We start from the raw sequence: 18,043 nt of genomic DNA on the forward strand, positions 1-18,043 counted from the left end.
AAATTTAAGAATGAAGTGTGTGTATATATATATATGTATGAGTGAGAGAGAGAGATTAGAAATCATCTCGTTAAAGATAAAAAAATAAAAAATAAAAATTAAACGAATTATTTGAGTAAAACAAATTTAAAATAAAAGTAACATCAACTAAAATGAGAAGAGCATAAACGGTATGAGTGATTGTTTGATTGATCAGGACAAGGACAACTGTATTCGAATATATGGTAATTACTGTTATGCCCTATTTTGAACGGATTAAAACTAGTTCACACCTTATGACTATGTTTTCTCTGGTTTTGCAAATTTTCAGTCGCCACCTAATTTTAGAAAATATTAGGAAATCATTTGTAAAAATGTAAACTCCATTTTTTAGTCTTTGAAACTTGTGAGATTACAGGTAAGGGTTTTATTTACCCAGAGGGAAGGTGTAAGATCCTCGAAAAGTTTATTCGAAGACAGTCTTTAAACTTAGTTTAATTGACGCTAGAGGGGGATTATTTATCTATTTCTTATTTATTATTACCTATTTTAAGGAACTGCTAAAGGAACTAATTTCCTAAGACGATTCGTACAAATAGTAGTCTTAAAGTCATTATAATCATGTAAATAAAAATGTATGCACGTATAGAAATGATTAGTGAGAATATATTTATGCACGTATGTAAAAAAAAAAATGATATATTTAAAAAAAAGTATTTTAGTATGCATGAGGTGTAAACATGTGTGTGTGTGTGTCTCTCTCTCTCTCTCTCTCTCTATATATATATATATATATATATATATATATATATATATATATATACATACACACTTCATGATTTATTTTCGTATAAAATGGTATAAAAATGGGAGGATTAGTATGTATGCATTTTATTGAGAAAACAATGTATATTATACGATATTTATATCGATGTAAAAATAGTATATTATGTTTTTTTTAAAATCACTACTTGTGATATGAGAGTAATATTTATGTGTACACATGATGAAAAGATGATTAAAGGAATTGCCGAAAATAAGATAGCATATATATACATGTACGTAAAATGTGTACCTTATAGTCTTGTAAAATAGCTTGGGCCACTATACTTAAGTACACTTTGTTGTTTTTCATAAGATAGCATATATATATAAATAAATGAAAAGATATCGAAAGGCGCGGTCAAAATTTTAAAAAAATAAAATAAGGAATAGCAAGTTATATATATATTAAATATGTGTATGCCGATTATAAAAGTTTGCCCATTGTATGTGCCCCCACCGCATAACTTTGTGAAGGAATTATAAAAGTTAGCATAACTTTGATAATTCCTTCACAAAGTTACGCCACTATACGGATCCGGTAAAATGTGTAATCTTAAGTATCCCTAAGATACTCGAATTTTTTTTTCAACTAAATAGTTTGGCCTGCTCATGTTAATATTAAAAGAAAACAAAGTTTTCTCATGTTAATATTAAAAGAAAACAAATTCTGAAAAATGTTTGAAACCATTTGGTCTTTCAGATCAATTAAAAACGTTACCACCCCATTTTGAAATCCTGCACTTTTGAACTTATTTTGGGCCCAAACCAATCTGGAGAAACGTGAATCTTCAGCAGTAATGGTGTCATCCATTTGTTGCCTCTTCATAAAACTAATTGCGACTTTAGAAAAATGAGACTAAAAACAGTTGCTTTGTAAAAGTAACTTCAGTTTACTACTTTGTGAAAGTTTATTTGAAACCTGAAAAAAAAAAGGTTTTCACGCTTAGTCGATGTTACCAATCCACGCACAAACAGATAATTAATGTCGCTACAAACATCAATCCATAAAAGTGTTAGTCAAGATACGAACAACACATGTATATAAATCCACGCAGAGACATAAAGTTTAAAGAGAAGAAGGACGGAGACTCTTGACACGAACGAAGGACGCTAGACACGAGCAAAGGAGGCTGCTACTGGTTTCTTCTTTGATCTAGGCAGAATTCAGAGTTGCCATAACTCCAAACGCTCTGAAGTATTGCATGAAAAAGAAAACAAAAGAGAAGAAAAGGATTAGCAGCGATCTTAATCACAAGCACAAAACTAGTTAATGAAAATAATTACACAAAAATCCTACAAACAAGTTAAGAAAAGAAAAAAAAATCTTCAAGTCCGAACCAATAGCAAAATTATTCTCTGTCAAAGGTCCCTGGAGTCCTATCGACACGACTTCAAGAAACAAAGAAAAAAAAAAAAGGACATGCTTGCAAGATTCCAAAACAGTGGAAACAATCATATTAGAAGCTAATAAGTTTAAACCAAAACCAAGAGAACCTTTCAGGTAAGCTAAAAAACTCTTTAGAAAAGATTAAACCAAACTAACAACTCATCCTATTTGTTCATTTTACTTAGGGGAAATAAAACACAGCTGTGAAATAGAAGTAAACATGTCTTGGATTCATTTCAGAGTCTTTCAGGTAAGCCTTAACCCAAACTGAAACAAATGTTCAATAAACACTACAAAGATTTAGTAAGCAAAAGTGAATCATTTTAACTATGACTAAAAAAAAAAACATGACAGATCAGTTTTTCAAGACAGAGTTTCAAACAAAGTGGGAACCACATAGCCTTCTGTTAATAAAACCTCTACATCAATTAATTTTGAATAAAGCAAGGCTAGAGGACTGGTTCATGGAAGGCATAAAATCCTACAACAAACATAGAGGTGTAACCAGTTATATTCAGATGCCAATAGTTATCAACTTATGCAGGACTTTCCATATTCGTTCAAGCTAACTAAACCAGGGACAACATTAACCTTTAAATGCCCTCAAACAAATGATGTTTCATGCTCATATCCAAATGAAAGTAAAACAGCTACTTGACACAGACATTTTAATATTGATCCATACTAGAATTAGTTTTGAAGACCTGAACAAAGGATCAAACATGATTAAAGTCATCTATAGTCACATCCTTAATGAAAAAAGAAAAAAAAAGTTATAGATTGTAGACAGATTCAAACCAACAGAAGCAAAACAATTATCCAAACCTATATGTAGATTAGTATTAAATACAAACAAATAAGGACATTTGTTTTTGAGGTTCATGATTTATTTATTTTTTTACATGCTGATTTTACATGGTAAAACAGACCCTTAAGAGGTGCCACAAACAGATTTTAAACAAGAGACACTGCTATTTATGTATTCAGCAAGCTAAACGATCTTTTTCTTTAAATGTTAATAGATTGCCACAACTATGTCATGCTTGTTTATAGCAAATAAAGTGTAGGCAGATTCAAACAAGCAAACTTCTACAACTGCTAAGAACAAGAAAACAACTACATTTTAATTCTGTAAACTGAGAATGAAACGAAGGGAAGTTTTCATACGTGTCCAGATTCCAACTCAAACAATAATTACCCCATCACCTTAACCATGATACATTATAAATTTCTACGGAAAAGAAGCAGGACTTTTATTTACTTGAACGTACGAGAAGACAACAACAAACAAATTCTAAATCTGCATATAAGCACATATTATATTCTCACAAATCAGTAGATTTCCCTTTTCAAATTCATAGCTTCTATCGGTCATCCTTCACACTGATTTACGTTAGAAATAGGAACATCATACACTAAAGAAAATGACTAAAACAGAGGATTAGCCAAGCGACGAGGTTAAACACATATTTGATGAAATTAGTCGTTTTACACTAATTTATAACAAACAAGGAGAGAACACATTCCAGCCGACTAAACCAAATAAACGACGAGAACACTTGAACGACTACATTTCTACTTTTACAAAATTAAAGACGAAGTGAAGACGAGTGTGATTACCTTCTTCATGACAGCGAACTGAGGCTATTGTCGTCGTCGAGTCCTCGAATCCGCTCGAAGTAGTTCTTGTTGTTGCGAACAGTAAAAGAATGAAACCTAAGTATTTTGTAGCTTTTCTTAGCAGAGAACTTAGACTTTAAAATAGGATTTTTTTTCAGATAGCCAAAGCTTTGAAAATAGTAAGAAAAATGGGGATTTTCTCTCAATCAAAAGCCTAGTTCAAAGGGAATTTTCAGCCTTCAAACTTGGTTATTTTTTCTTAGCCAAGAGAAGGTTGTATTTATAGCATGGAGTTGAGACCTCAGTGGCTTCTTCAAGAAGCTGAAATTCAAAATTCAAATTCAAGGAAAAGAGGGGGAAATATATGGGAATCTTAAAGAGAGGGAAAATGATGAAGAGGGTCTGAATTCTTTAACTTTTCAGAGTGATTTTGAGAGGAGAGAGATCCGTTGGTGCTCTGTTTTTTGAAGAAAAGAGGAGAAAGGGATGAGGTTTTGACAGTGGAGAGATTTTCTTTTGGTTAAAGGGGAAAAGGGTCGTTTGGTTAGGGCTGCTTGGTTAGAGGAAATAGTTACTGATTTGGGGGACTTAGGGGATTTCTAGTTTAGGTGGATTGGAGTGTGTGGATGAATTGAGGTGGAATAGGAGTTATGGGCTGCTGATTTTTGTAGAATAGGAATAGGATTTCGCCTAAGTTTTAGGTAGATGAATTATTTTCTCATCCCTTTTTACTTCAACCAATTAATTAAAATATGCTTCTTTATCTTAAATAATTCCCAAAATATATGCCTATATAAATTACAGTACCAGTAATTTAATACACGTGTTTAGTTTTAAAATAAAGTAAACGATGATTAATATAGTAAGAAATAGTATTAAAGGAGAAATGCCAACGCTAATATCGATATAGGAATATCAACACTATTTTTGAGTGATTTAATTGTAAAGAATGCGTTTTAGTAATTTTTAATTATAAAAATATGATGTTTGGTAATTTTTAGGAAACAATAAAAAATGTTCTTAATTTTAGAGAAATAACATCTTAAAAATAGCGTAATAATTAGTGAAAATATTCCTAACTCATTTTGGGGAATTTTCAGGACTAAGAAGCATAGTGAAATTAATTAAACGAAAAAGGAGGGCCAAAATTGGGTGTCAACAATTACAACTGGATTTCGAATTCAGAACCTAAATGACCCAAAAAAAGACCAAATGAACCGAGATAAAAAAAAAAACTGTTACCAAAGTACCTTCACCGCTGTAAATTACTGCGTTATAAGAGTTAACCGTAATGGCACGGTGCGTTATCCTATAACGCAATTTACTGCGTTATCCTATAACACATGAAATTCCTGCGTTATAGAAGTTAAATAACCGACCATCGGCTTTCTTCCCCACCACTGGTCCCCCATCCCCATTTTTTTAAGAACAAAACGCCATCAAAGGCAAAACAACGTGGGTCAACATTCCAAGAAGGGCCTTTTCACTTCAAATTTTATTCCGAAAGTCAAGATTTTCGGTATATTCAAGTCAAGGAACAAGATTCGAAGGTTGAATTTTGAAAAAAAGCGACATACAACTCGATTCAAACAACCCAACAACAAGCTTCGATCAAGGTATTTTACTATAAACTTTCTAATTATTTTGTTAAATACATTATTACCTAAGAATGATTAATGTTTCATAGTCTCTAATTTCGAAAAATGAATTGTTTTTGGACTCATAGCTTTCCACTGGCAGTTTTCGAACTGCCAGTGTTATTTTTTTTTTCTTGTTAATTTATTATTTAGTTAATTGATTATTAATTGTTTAATTAGGAAAATATTGTAATCTCCTATTATTTGTTAATTGTATTTATTTGTGAAATTGTTTATCCCATGTTAATTGTTAATGTGCTAATTAGTTATCTAGTGTTAAGTAATTTTTAATTAATTAAGTAATTTTTATTTAGCTATTAATATTAAAAAATATAATACGACATAATTCTCATAGTTTACAAATTTTGAATAACGAACGGTAAACTAAATCCTTAGTTTAAGATTAGTTATTTAACATAACTTCCCGTTAAATAAATTAGCTATATAATATAAACTTTTATTTAAGAAATTAATTAAGTAATTTTTAATTAGATATTATCATTCAAAAAATATAATACAACATAATTCTCATAATCCACAAATTTTGAATAAAGAAGGACAAACTAAATCCTGAATAACGAATAACTAACTAAATCCTGAATAGCGAAAGATAAACTAATTGTTTGTGAATTAACATCATTAATATAATTTCCCTATAAATAATTAGTTAGTTAATATAATTTTTCGATAAAGGATTAGTTAGTTAACATAATTTCCCTCTAATTTCAAGAATAATGAATAATTTAGTTTGTATAGATACGACACTTCCATGGATCCCAACATTCATCTGGGGCCATACGATAAATCAGTACTTGCTCTGCAAGATTATCATAGGTCCGAACTATTATGGGGTGATGTTATACAGATGGGGATGTTGCTCCGTCCCCATAGGCTAGATATAACGTAGACTCTTTTACGCGAGCGCCCCCTACCTCCCCGCATCTTAGAAATACTGTTACGGGGCGGTATCTATCACTGCGACTTTGTTGGTCAGGTACAGCATGATCGGGCTCTTATGACGGCCATGGTTGAGCGGTGGAGGCCGGAGACATACACCTTTCATCTCCGCACTGGTGAAGCCACGATCACGCTCCAGGATGTTGAGGTCATGTTTGGATTGCGAGTAGATGAAGATCCATTATACAGTCGGGTTGAGCCTCCTCCTGGTAGGACTTGGACAACAGAGTTGACTAGGCTCACCGGGTTCGTGCCTGTGGACCCTAGTGTTATCTCGGGACAGAGTCGAGTGAGGATTAGTGCCCTCTGCTAGTATTTGCATGACTTGCCTCCTGCTCACGACGGCACTGATCAGGTGGTTGTGGATCGTCATGCCCGTTTGTACTTACTCATTATATTCGGGAGCATCATGTTCCCGAACACATTAGGTGCCTTTATCAGCTTACGGTATTTGATCTTCTTGGAGGATCTGGACAGCTTGGGAGACTATAGCTAAGCGGTGCTCTTTTGGCGTACCTCTACCGATGTCAATGCAGAGGACACCATCTAGTGGACGAGCCCGATAAGGCTGCTCTCGTTCGAGCCCAGCTGCAACTCGGCTCGCCCGTCGCTTCATCCCAATCGTAGACACCCGCGTTTATGAATGCGCGCCTATTTACGGGTATACCTGAGTCTTCATCTCAGCAGAGCCAGAATAGGTACCTCGGGATATGTGATAACATTGGGCTGGTCTTAACGCATCATTACATGAGGAGCGGCCAGTAAGAAATGTAGACGGTCCCAGGTTTCTTGATTTCTCGAAGTTTCTTATCTCGGTTAGTATTTAAAATATCTATTTAAAACATTAAATTACTTATTTTAAATATATATGGTACTTATTATTTTATAATTTTTCATAGTTTAGGATTCCCCGACATTAGGTCCATCAGAGCCACCCACTCAGGCGTTTTCTCATGAGCCTACAGAGCCACAGGTGGCTTCTCATGAGCCTGCCGTGCCACATGTAAGATTTTTAGTAAAACTTAATTTTATTCAATAAAAGTTGAATACTACTTTTTTTTTTTTAACATTTAGTTGGACCTTGAACAGATCCACCTCAGGAGCCTACTCAGCTAACGGTCGAACACATGTTTGATTTTTTAACAAACGTTAATGTATTCAATATAAATAAAATTGGTACTAATTTTTATATATTTTCCAGATTTATCCTTCGGTGCCTTCGGTCCCGTCTCCCGACGAGGATGATTATGTTGAGGTCCCGACTCCCGATGTGGATCAGCCCATCAGACAAGACATTCCGAGCGTACCAACGGTACGAGATCCCAAGAAGAACCACGTTATACTCAAGGGTGCAAGGGGGAAGGGAAGAGCGGATGATCATGGCTTAGAGCACCCTGTTATTAAGAGGAGAAAGGGGGATGGGGACGATGGCGAGGGCGGTGGGGATGGTATTATCCTTAGGTCTCAGGATAATCTCAAGCATACCACATGTGGGACCTATTCACGATATATGTAATTAAGTTCTATAGTTTAAGTAAATATTATATTTTTTGTGAATCTATTTATATTTATTTATAAATATTATCTTAGTCTTTATTATCGTTTATAATTAACTCGTGTAACATCCTAAATTAATTATAAAAAAAATCGTGACATATTTTAAATAAAGTTACGCATTAATTTAAAAATAACATGCTTAAATTTAAACCCTAAAAATTTATAAACTTAAAGCTAATGATAACAAGTTTTCAAATAAAAACTTACTTCGAGCACTTTTCAACCACTAAAACAACGACCTGAACTTTTGCGCATCCTTGATGTATTGAGCCAACATTATTAATCACACAAAAAAAATAGTGTTCTATATAAAATATTGATGTTCCGGACTCTCGAAGCATGATTAATCTATGACCAAAGTACGGAAAATGTGTGAAAATTTAAACGAAAGAGAGTAATTAACCCAAAAAAAAAAATATATCAAGGCCAAATAATGCAGCAAATTCCTGCGTTAAATGATATTATTAACGCAGTAAATTCCTGCGTTAAGTGAGTTAACTGTGCCGTTACAATTAACTCCTTTAACGCAGAAATTTCCTGCGTTAAAGGTGCCATGGTAACTCTTTTTTTTTTTTTCGGTTCAACTCCTCTTTTTTTGGGTCATTTAGGTTCCGGACTCCTGGATTTCTTTCGGTGATTTCATCAGCATTCCAATAAAGATCTCTTATCCTTATCGCTTTGGTTGAAGTTATGGTGATCAATATATAAGGTTATAAATAAAGGCGGAGCCAAAATTTAGAGTCGATGAGTTTTGATTTTGCCACTCAGCTAATAATAATTATAATTATATAATTTTAATTAAATATTTATGTACATTTAATAAAAAATTTAATACAATTGTAGAGTTTAAACAAAAACTATTGAATTTAAACCCGTAACTTAACACCTCTATTCGGTCCTATATAGGGTACTAGTGTGGATGTGTGATATGATAAGGCTCATGGACAATTGTAAAATTATTTTATATATAATTACAATTGTAAGCAGGGGTGACTCAAGGGTGAGGCTGGTAAAGCTTTTGTTTTAGGCCCTCAACCTTTTGAGGCCCCAAAAAATTTAACCGATGAATTTTATGGTTTAAGTTTCTCTTAGATAATATTGAAGATTGTAAAAGAAATATATATATATATATATATATATATATATATATATATATATATATATATATATATATACAAAAGAAAGAAAAAAACACTATCTAAGTTTTAAGAGCAATATTTTAAAACTATGAAGTAAACTACTCAAATCTTCATATTATTAAATAAAGTTTTTACAATAACATCCTAGGTAATGTTTTTAAAACACATGGGTAATAACTTATTGACTTGAATTGACCCTCACTAATATAAATACTAATGTTACTATATGTCATTTATTTACAGTTTTCTTTTTTTTTTTAATGTAATTTTACCTATTTAAAAATATTTATTGTAATTATAATATTTTATGAAATACTAAAAATAAATACCCATGGGGCTTATGTTTATGCATTTTCCAAAACTAAAATTTGTAACATCATTTAATGTGATAGCTGAACCAGAATACTTCTGTTACTGTTATGTCTGTTGATGACGACACTGATAATGCTGAGGATGTTAATTTTGGTGCCATCGAAGAGGATGAGGAGGAAAGCAGAGTTGCTGAGCAGAATGTTGCTCTATTACTAGCAGCTGTAGGGGGTCGAGGCGCTGCTGTAGGGCAGCAATGCTTTAGGAAGTCCTTAATAATAGCACAAGCAACTACTGAGGAGCGGAGAGTTGCTGAGAAGAATGCTGCTCTATTAGCAGCAGCTGTAGGTCGTCGGGGTGTTGCTGTAGGGCAGCAAGGCTCTAGGAAGTCCTCAAGAATAGCACAAGCATAAGCAACTGCTAAGGAGTGGAGAGTTGCTCAGCAGAATGTTGTTGTAGTACCCGCAGCTGTAGGGGCGCGAAACCCTAAGAGGAACCCAAGACGAGCATCAGCAGCACCAACTGCTGTGAAGCAACACCGTGGGACAGGTTCGGGCATGAGATGCTGCAGGGAATGCGTTTGCGTCGCTCGGGCTTGTAGATGTGCACGTTTCCCGGTAAGTAACTTACCAGTTATAGTACCATCTTAAGAATTTCTTAGTATTAACATAATTTACAAAATTTCTGAATCAGATTGTTCGAGATATACAAGCCCCCATCCGCGGTGAGAGGCGTTGAGCATTCGTTGAGCCAATTGGAGGAGTATTTTTTGGTTTTAGAGACTCGATTTTCATTTTCTGTTCTGTATACAACAATATGTAGTACTTAAACTTTGATGGATTTCATTTCTGTTTTGCATTTGCAAGTGTGGATCTAGAGGTGTGTTTTTCTTGAGTAGATGAGACTCTTATCACTTCTTGAATTAGATGAGACTTTCATCAATTCATACATTGTAGTGTTAGGTTAGTGCTCCTCTAGTGAATGTAGGATTAAAGTAAGGATTAGTTCTTGATCTCGTCAATTGGACCTCTCTTGAATGTATCCAAGTTGGTAATTCAAGCATGAGTTCAAGTCTCTTCTCTCTTGGATTGTGATCAATTACTTGATTTCAATCCCTTCTTTCTTCTATTCTCACCTCTATTTCTTCTATCAAATCTATCTTACTTTGTGTTCTTTAATTCCGCGTTTATCATTAGTCGAATCATATCATTTGGTATCAAGAGCTTGGTAGAAGAATTGTTCGATCACTTCTTCATCCTTGGTTCTACAAAAAGAAATAAAAAAAATATATATAGAAAAATTCGAAATTCTTCAAAAACCCAAAAAAAAAAATGCATTTGTTTCATTGATTTGACACTATATTCTTGTTGCCTAGTGTTATTTGAGTCAAATTTCAAAGTTTCAAGTCAACTGGATCATTTTTTAGTCACCTACCATTAATGGAGTTTGAAGGTGGAAGATCTTAAAGGTGGTCTTGAAGAAGAAGAAGAGGAAATTGGGGCTTGAAAATTATTGGGTTTATTTTTACTAGTGGAGGTGAGCCTAGGTTCGAAATCTGGGAATTTTTGGAGTTGATTTGAAGGTAATTGACAATTTGAAGTTCTTGGTGTTCTTGAAGAACTTTAAATCCTCATAGAGAAGAAGAAACAAAAGGAGTGTGTTTGATCCAAATTAGTTTAGGATACAAATCAAAAGTTGTTTGTTCGGCAAAAAGGGAAAATACTAGGTTCGGTGGACCCCTCAAAGGAGCAAGGGACGAATTAGCCCAAAAAAAAAAAAGAAGAAGAAAATTTTAGCCTATTTTTGAGCAAAAAAAAAAATTAGCCACCATGTTAGCGCTGAGGTCAGCAGGCGTGGCAGCAGTCTGAAGCGCGTGGAGGCCAACTTCAGTGAGTTGTTTGCTCTGTTTTTGCCCTATTTTCAGTCACATTTCGCCCAAAATTCTCCTGGGTTTCATTTCTTTAATTATTCTAATTAATTATCAACGAGTAATTAATCTTACTTTTTGTTAATTAATTCTTGAATTTCATTCCTTTTCATCCCAAATTCTTCCAAAAAAACTCTAAAGTGTTGAAAATCTATTTGTCTTCTTTCCTTCTCGTTTCTTTAATCCCCTAAGCTAATTAATAATTAGTAATTGTTTTTACGTGATTGTTAACTAGTTTTTGAGTCTGAAATTCTTTCGTGCTAATTCATTTTGAGCTTTTCTCGTTTGATTTCATCATGAATTGCTCTACTTTTGTCCATTTGCTTTGATTGTCCGTTCTTAGTGTCACATAACTTCCACTCCGAACCGATGCTTGGGTACTAATAGGAAATAGTTTGAGATTGTAGGTTCTTGACGAGTTTAGGTACAATCCATTGAGTGAGAAAAAAAGGCAAGAATGGTGAGAACAATAGAGTGGTGCTAGCCAAGCACAAACGAGTGCAAATACGAGCGTTAGTGAGGAACTCTTACTAATAAATTTGTTTACTCGTTTTGTAGGTAAAAAATAGGTTTTATAGGGAATCGTGTCGTGTATAGCCTCGGATCCTTGTGATGATGACATGGGAGGCTATGACCATGGTGAGGATGGATCTTATGAAGTCGATGATCGTCAATGCGGCTATGAACCGTATGGTGAAGAGTACTACTACTCCAGGAATGACTATGAGGCCAATGGTTCCCATGGATCTTATGACGAAAAAGGAGGAGTAGTAGAACCGTATGAGGACGACCATGGTGAAGATGAAGGTTCCTATGCTACATACCATGAGTATGAGGACAACGTGAGGTACAACACTTATGCGCTTTCTTTGTGAATCAATTGGTGTTGAATTTTATGGGAGTGAAAGTCGTGATGAACTTCATGGTTCTTGTGATTATATGCCTTGTGAAGGGTATGACCATGTAGATAGTGATATTGCATCTGTTGAATATGAGAGATCTTATAGCAATTATTCATATTCATCGACTTATCCTAAATCGTATCCTAGTCAAGGTGGTATGTATGCGTTTGTTTGGGGGAATGGAGGTAGTCATATGAGAAGAGGAGGCTTTACATTGCCTACTTGTAGTAGGAAGACGTATAGTACTTATTACCCTCATGCAAATACGACTTACTCTTAATATCATGCAGGAATGTTAAATAAGGGGTGCCTAGTCCTGAAGTCTATGTTAACAATGAAGTACCTTGGTGTGATGGTGGATTGAGTGTTGTGATTAGGGATCATCCTTTTTAGCATCATGAATGTGATGAGGTGTGTATGGCTCAACTTGTATAAGAAAGAAAATACCTATTCATTGCAAGGGGCAAGGTTGAAGGTAGTGTTGGGTCTATGGTCATTGATGATGATAGTGACATTAATGTGGTAAGTTCTACCTTAGTGGAGTATGTGAAGTTGCCAACTCAAGACCATTACCAACCCTATAGACTTCGAATGATGCAAAATTGTGTTGAATCAAAGGTTTCAAAGCAAGCTTGGGTAAAGTTTCGAATTGGCAAGTACTACGATGAAGTACTTTGTGATGTCCTAGCCTGGGCATAACACGATACTCGGTGCCTTGCTGCATGTGACCAATCCAATCACATGGCTTACTGAATCAACATGGGGTATTTACTGATGCAGAATATAATATAACATGCATGGTGAGAATGAAGCATAGGTTAAGTAATCATTAGTCTGAAATTAAATGAAAAATGTTGAGCCAATACTGGCTATACGACTCTGAATATCTGACATGACTTAACTGAACTAGTCTAGTCTATGAAACCTCTTACATAAGTCTGACTGCTAAACTGTTTACCGAGACAAGGACTCCCGGCACACCATTACTGCATAACTGATAATAAATAAATAAAGATAAAATCCTAAATGAGATGGGGCTCACCAATGTGAGGTACGTCCAAGGAGCACGGCCCATGCATAAATGCATGGCCCGTTCATATTGACGTAAAAAGTACTTTTACCGTTCCAAGGGAATCCAACCACGTCCACTCTTGGTTTTTGAGTCTCTAAGCATAAACTTAACTTGGTTATATTTTTTTACATTTTTATTGGGCTATACCGACTCGAACCGTAGACCTTCTCGGTAAAACAGATCAAACTTATTATTATTTATCTCCTCCTTGGGATCATTCGTCCTCGAATGATGGGTCATGGTTAAGAATATGGTTGGACATGGATTGAATACATGAATGTGAAGAAAACATGACATGGAACATGGGAACTGAACTACATGACATGGTTTCTTGAAAACATGATCACTGAAACATATGGGTACTAAATATATGAACGTGAATCTGAAACGTGAGACATGAATACGTAAGGGACATGACATGGATTCGGAAGGTATTTACCTTGATCGTTTTCTGCTTGTTCTTCAAGCAAATGAGGATACCTGGATTTCATGTCCTCTTCGGCTTCCCATGTATCCTCTTCGACTTTCTGACTCCTCCACAAGACCTTTACTGAGGCTACTTCTTTAGTCCTCAACTTGCGAACCTGACGATCAAGAATAGCCACTGGGATCTCTTTATAGGTTAGGCCATCCTTAACCGTTATAGTATCAGTAGGAACAACCACGACGGGTCTTCCACACACTTTCTCAACGTGGATACGTGAAACACTGTGTACACGGCAGCCAACTCTTATGGCAACTCAAGCTCATAAGCTACTTGACCAACCCATCGCCGGAATCTATAAGGTCCAATATATCCGGGACTGAGTTTCCCTTTCTTGTCAAACTCATCACACTTTACATAGGTGAAACCTTTAAGAACACCCTATTATCAACTTGAAACTCTGAGTCTCTGCGCCGCACATCTGTATAGGACTTCTGGCGACTCTGAGCCATTCTCAAACGCTCTTGAATCAACTTGACTTTCTCTATAGCCTGATAGACCAAATCTATTCCCAACAACTCTGCTTCACCAACTTCAAACCAACCAATGGGTGATCTACACTTTCGCTTATACAGAACTTCAAATGGTGTCATCTTGATGCTAGCATGATAACTGTTATTATAGAAAATTCAATGAGTGGCAAGTGATCATCCCAACTACCTTTGAAACATAGGACACATGCTTTCAACATATCCTCGCAGTCTGAATATTACGCTCTGCCTGGCCATCTGTCCGAGGGTGAAAAGTTGTGCTGAGGTTCACCTTGGTACACAATCCCTTCTGAAAGGATTTCCAGAAGTTCGCAATGAACTGAGCGCCACGATCTAAAATAATAGAAACTGAGGTCCCATGCAATCTGACAATTTCATGAATATACAACTTGGCATAGTCTTCTGCTGAATATGTGGTCTTAACTGGCAAAAAGTCGGCTGACTTAGTAAGTCGGTCCACAATCACCCAAATCGAGTCATGTCTTCGCGATGAGCGAGGGAGACCAGATGGGTATAAATTATTCATGTAATTTTAATATAAAAATATAATATTTTAGAAATAAAACATGAATAATTTATATCATATTCTCTCACTTTTCTAACAAATCTTGCAGGAAAAGAATACATGAAAAAAAAGAAGAAGCAAGAACTAAAAGCCAATAAAAGAGAATGCATCCATGACAACTTCACCAAAGACTACACAAAGTCAAGAGAAACAAAGTTATGACAAATTCTCACCAAAATTTCATGATAAATTGCCATGCCAATTTCTCAAGATTGCATGATAATTTACCATGCCAATTTCTCATTAAGGAAATATTATTATATTGAATTTCTCTTGCAATGTCGCTCCAAGACTTCTAGGAATTTTTCTATAAATAGGCATATGTTTTGTAGAAGAAAAAAAAAACAATCTTTGATCCTTTTTGCATCCAATAGTGAAGAGGACACAAGAACTAGTCTTGGTGTCTCTCTTGGCTCTTTCTTGTAGTAAAAAAAAAAAAATTCTCTTAGTCTTTATTTGTATTTAGTTTTCTACTCCATAATGGAGTAAGTTTCCTTGGTTGGGATACTAGATGAAGCTTGATGAAGCTATTATAATAAATATCTTTATTTTATTATCTTCTTATGTTGAGATTTTCTCTTTATCATCTTTATACACCAAGGTATATATCTATTATTGGATATAATTATATCTCTTTACAAAAATCTTTATCTTGTTATTTTATTTCTTATTCGGGAGAAGAGAACGACTTAAACAAGTTTATTGATTTAAATGATCTGTATCCTATTTCTTTTAGTCCTAATTCTCGCGGAGGGATTAACTCAAATAAGTTATTGATTTACATGATCTTTATCTTATTTCTTTCAGTCCTAATTCTCACGGAGGGATTGACTCAAATAAGTTTATTGATTTAAGAGATCTTTGTCTAATTTCTTTCAGTCCTAATTCTCATGGAGGGATTGACTCAAATAAGTTTATTGATTTAGCAAAAGCTAATCGAAAGAGGCTTTTTGTTCACTTGGTGCACTCAACTAAGATAATTCTTGTTTGAAGCCATTACTTTAATTGGTTAACTACACTAATCGAAAGAGGTGTTATTAATTAATTATTGTTTAATGTCACTAATTAATTGTCAATAAATTAATAGTTTAAGCGAGAGTGGTGCTATTAACATATTGTCGTTATGTGGAGTGATTGTATTAGAAATGAGAAATCATTCTTTAAACGGAGAAATAAGTAATAAACTTTTGATTTTATTATAATAATTTTATCTTGCCGATTCAAAATATCCCAACCTCTATCTTTTATTAGAAAAATCCAAAAATATTTCTTATTTTATTATTATAATTTTCAATACTTTTGAACAATTCTCTTTTCATCAGTTTGATCCTCTCAAATAGTAACAAAAATAATACAAATTTGTAGCCTAGGCGGTTCCAATCTCTGTGGGACGATATCTAAAAATTTACTATAATTTGACAGAGTACGAGCAGAAAATACCTATGCACATTGGTCTCGTCAAATTTTTGGCGCCGTTGCCGGGGATTGGTAAACATCTACTTCAGATTAATTATTTTATTACTACTTTGAGATATTTTTTTTTTTACACTATATATTCAAGTATTTTGTTTCCTAGTACTTGACAAGCGTTAGGGGACTAAAACTTGAAGTCATTATTTACTATTATTATATTGATATTAATAATATTATAGTATTATTATATTATTATTTTTAGTATTATTATTATATTATATTATTATATTAATATTATTCTATTATATTATTATATTAATGTTATTATATATTATATTATATTATATTATATTATTAAATTAATATTATAATATTAGTTATATTATATTATTATTATTATTACTATATATATTATCATTATTTAACTATCTTCTATTTTTTTTTTCTAATACATAGCAAGTGTTGGAGCAAGACTTGAAAAAAATATTTATGAAAATATACTCATTCCATGCACCTTCAAAATGAATCTTAATCAACCACGTAGAAATCTTTTTCAAAGTTAATGTCAGGTGATTATCACTTGTCATCTTTGTGGTGGGAACCATCATACATTGAATTGTCAATGAGTCATTTCTGAATATGAAGATGATTGTGAACTCTTTGATGAGTTCTCATATGGTGATTCCGAGAAATCAAAAACATTGAAAAATTACCAATTAGAATTAACCAAAGGTCAGTTACTTCTGATTATTGTGGTGAAAATCACCCCTTACCATGAATGTCAAGGTGTAACACTTTCTCATATGGTGGTTCTCGGAGACTGAAAGACCTTGAAGAATTGATTGATAAAATAAGTCAGTGGTCTGTGATTTTTGTGGAGGCAACCACCAAAGTTTTGAATGCCAAACAGGTAACACAATCTCATACGGCATTTCTGAAAAATTAAAATACATTGAGGAATTAATGAATCAAAGGTCTGTTAGTTGTGAATACTGTGGTGGAAGTCACCTTAGTCATGAATGCCAATCAGATAATCCAATCTTTTTTGATTCATTTTATGAACAATCTCATGATGCTTCTAGTTCTTACATGTATAACGATTTTTATAGGTATAATGGCAATCCGGATTGCAATCAATACCTAAATTCTATGTGGAATCAAAGCAACATGAGTCAACCACCTCAAGAGGAGAACAAAAGATTTGAAGAGATTTTGTATATCTATACGAAAAAGATAGAAGAAAAACATGTGCAGAATCAAATAGCCATGATGCACTTAACAATGCAAGTAAATCACTTGGTAAGCATTGTAAACTCCTTAAATTTTGGTGGTGAACAAATAAATGACATAACATCATGTGAGAATGAATCAACTCAAGATGATGAGCCTTGTGAGAAAACGGTTATCACTCAAGAAGAAGGTTTAGATCTACTAGAGATTGCTTACAATGAAGATTTGGTTGAATTTAATTCAACAAATGATGAGTGCATATACGATTTTTTTTATCCACATAAATTGATTAATTTTGAAGAAAATAAGAATGAAGAGGTCATAAGCACAAATGAAATATCCTTTGATCGTTATTCTTCAATTTCTTCTAAACATTATAATTTTGTGGATTTTGTTATTGGAGATTTTCAGGAAAATGCATGGAATGATCTTCGTAAAAAATGCAAAATAGAGTTAAGGAAGATCATACACAATTATTTGACTCCTCAAGACAAGGAAAAAAAAGAACGCTATGTGCGAAAAAGAAAAATATTTTATGATATTCATGGT

General features: G+C 33.9%; 1 protein-coding gene across 1 annotated transcript; it reads right to left on the bottom strand.

The window, feature by feature from the left end:
- Nucleotides 1-12,768: 12,768 nt before the first annotated feature.
- LOC132057999 (uncharacterized) lies at nucleotides 12,769-14,247 on the bottom strand. The gene is made up of 3 exons (XM_059450570.1): nucleotides 14,153-14,247; nucleotides 13,896-14,019; nucleotides 12,769-12,957 (listed from the first exon to the last, which is right to left on the bottom strand). Exons 1-3 carry the CDS (start codon nucleotides 14,245-14,247, stop codon nucleotides 12,769-12,771), a joined length of 408 nt encoding a protein of 135 aa, XP_059306553.1.
- Nucleotides 14,248-18,043: the final 3,796 nt, after the last annotated feature.

This window comes from Lycium ferocissimum, chromosome 5 (genome assembly GCF_029784015.1).
Source record: "Lycium ferocissimum isolate CSIRO_LF1 chromosome 5, AGI_CSIRO_Lferr_CH_V1, whole genome shotgun sequence".
Lineage (NCBI taxonomy): Eukaryota > Viridiplantae > Streptophyta > Magnoliopsida > Solanales > Solanaceae > Lycium > Lycium ferocissimum.

Coding starts and splice junctions, on each gene's coding strand:
- LOC132057999 (XM_059450570.1), bottom strand. CDS start 14,247: ATGGCTCAGAGTCGCCAGAAGTCCTATACAGATGTGCGGCGCAGAGAC. Junction 14,020..14,152: donor TTCTTAAAGGTTTCACCTAT/GTAAAGTGTGAT, acceptor CCGTGTACACAG/TGTTTCACGTATCCACGTTG. Junction 12,958..13,895: donor TGGCTATTCTTGATCGTCAG/GTTCGCAAGTTG, acceptor GGTCACATGCAG/CAAGGCACCGAGTATCGTGT.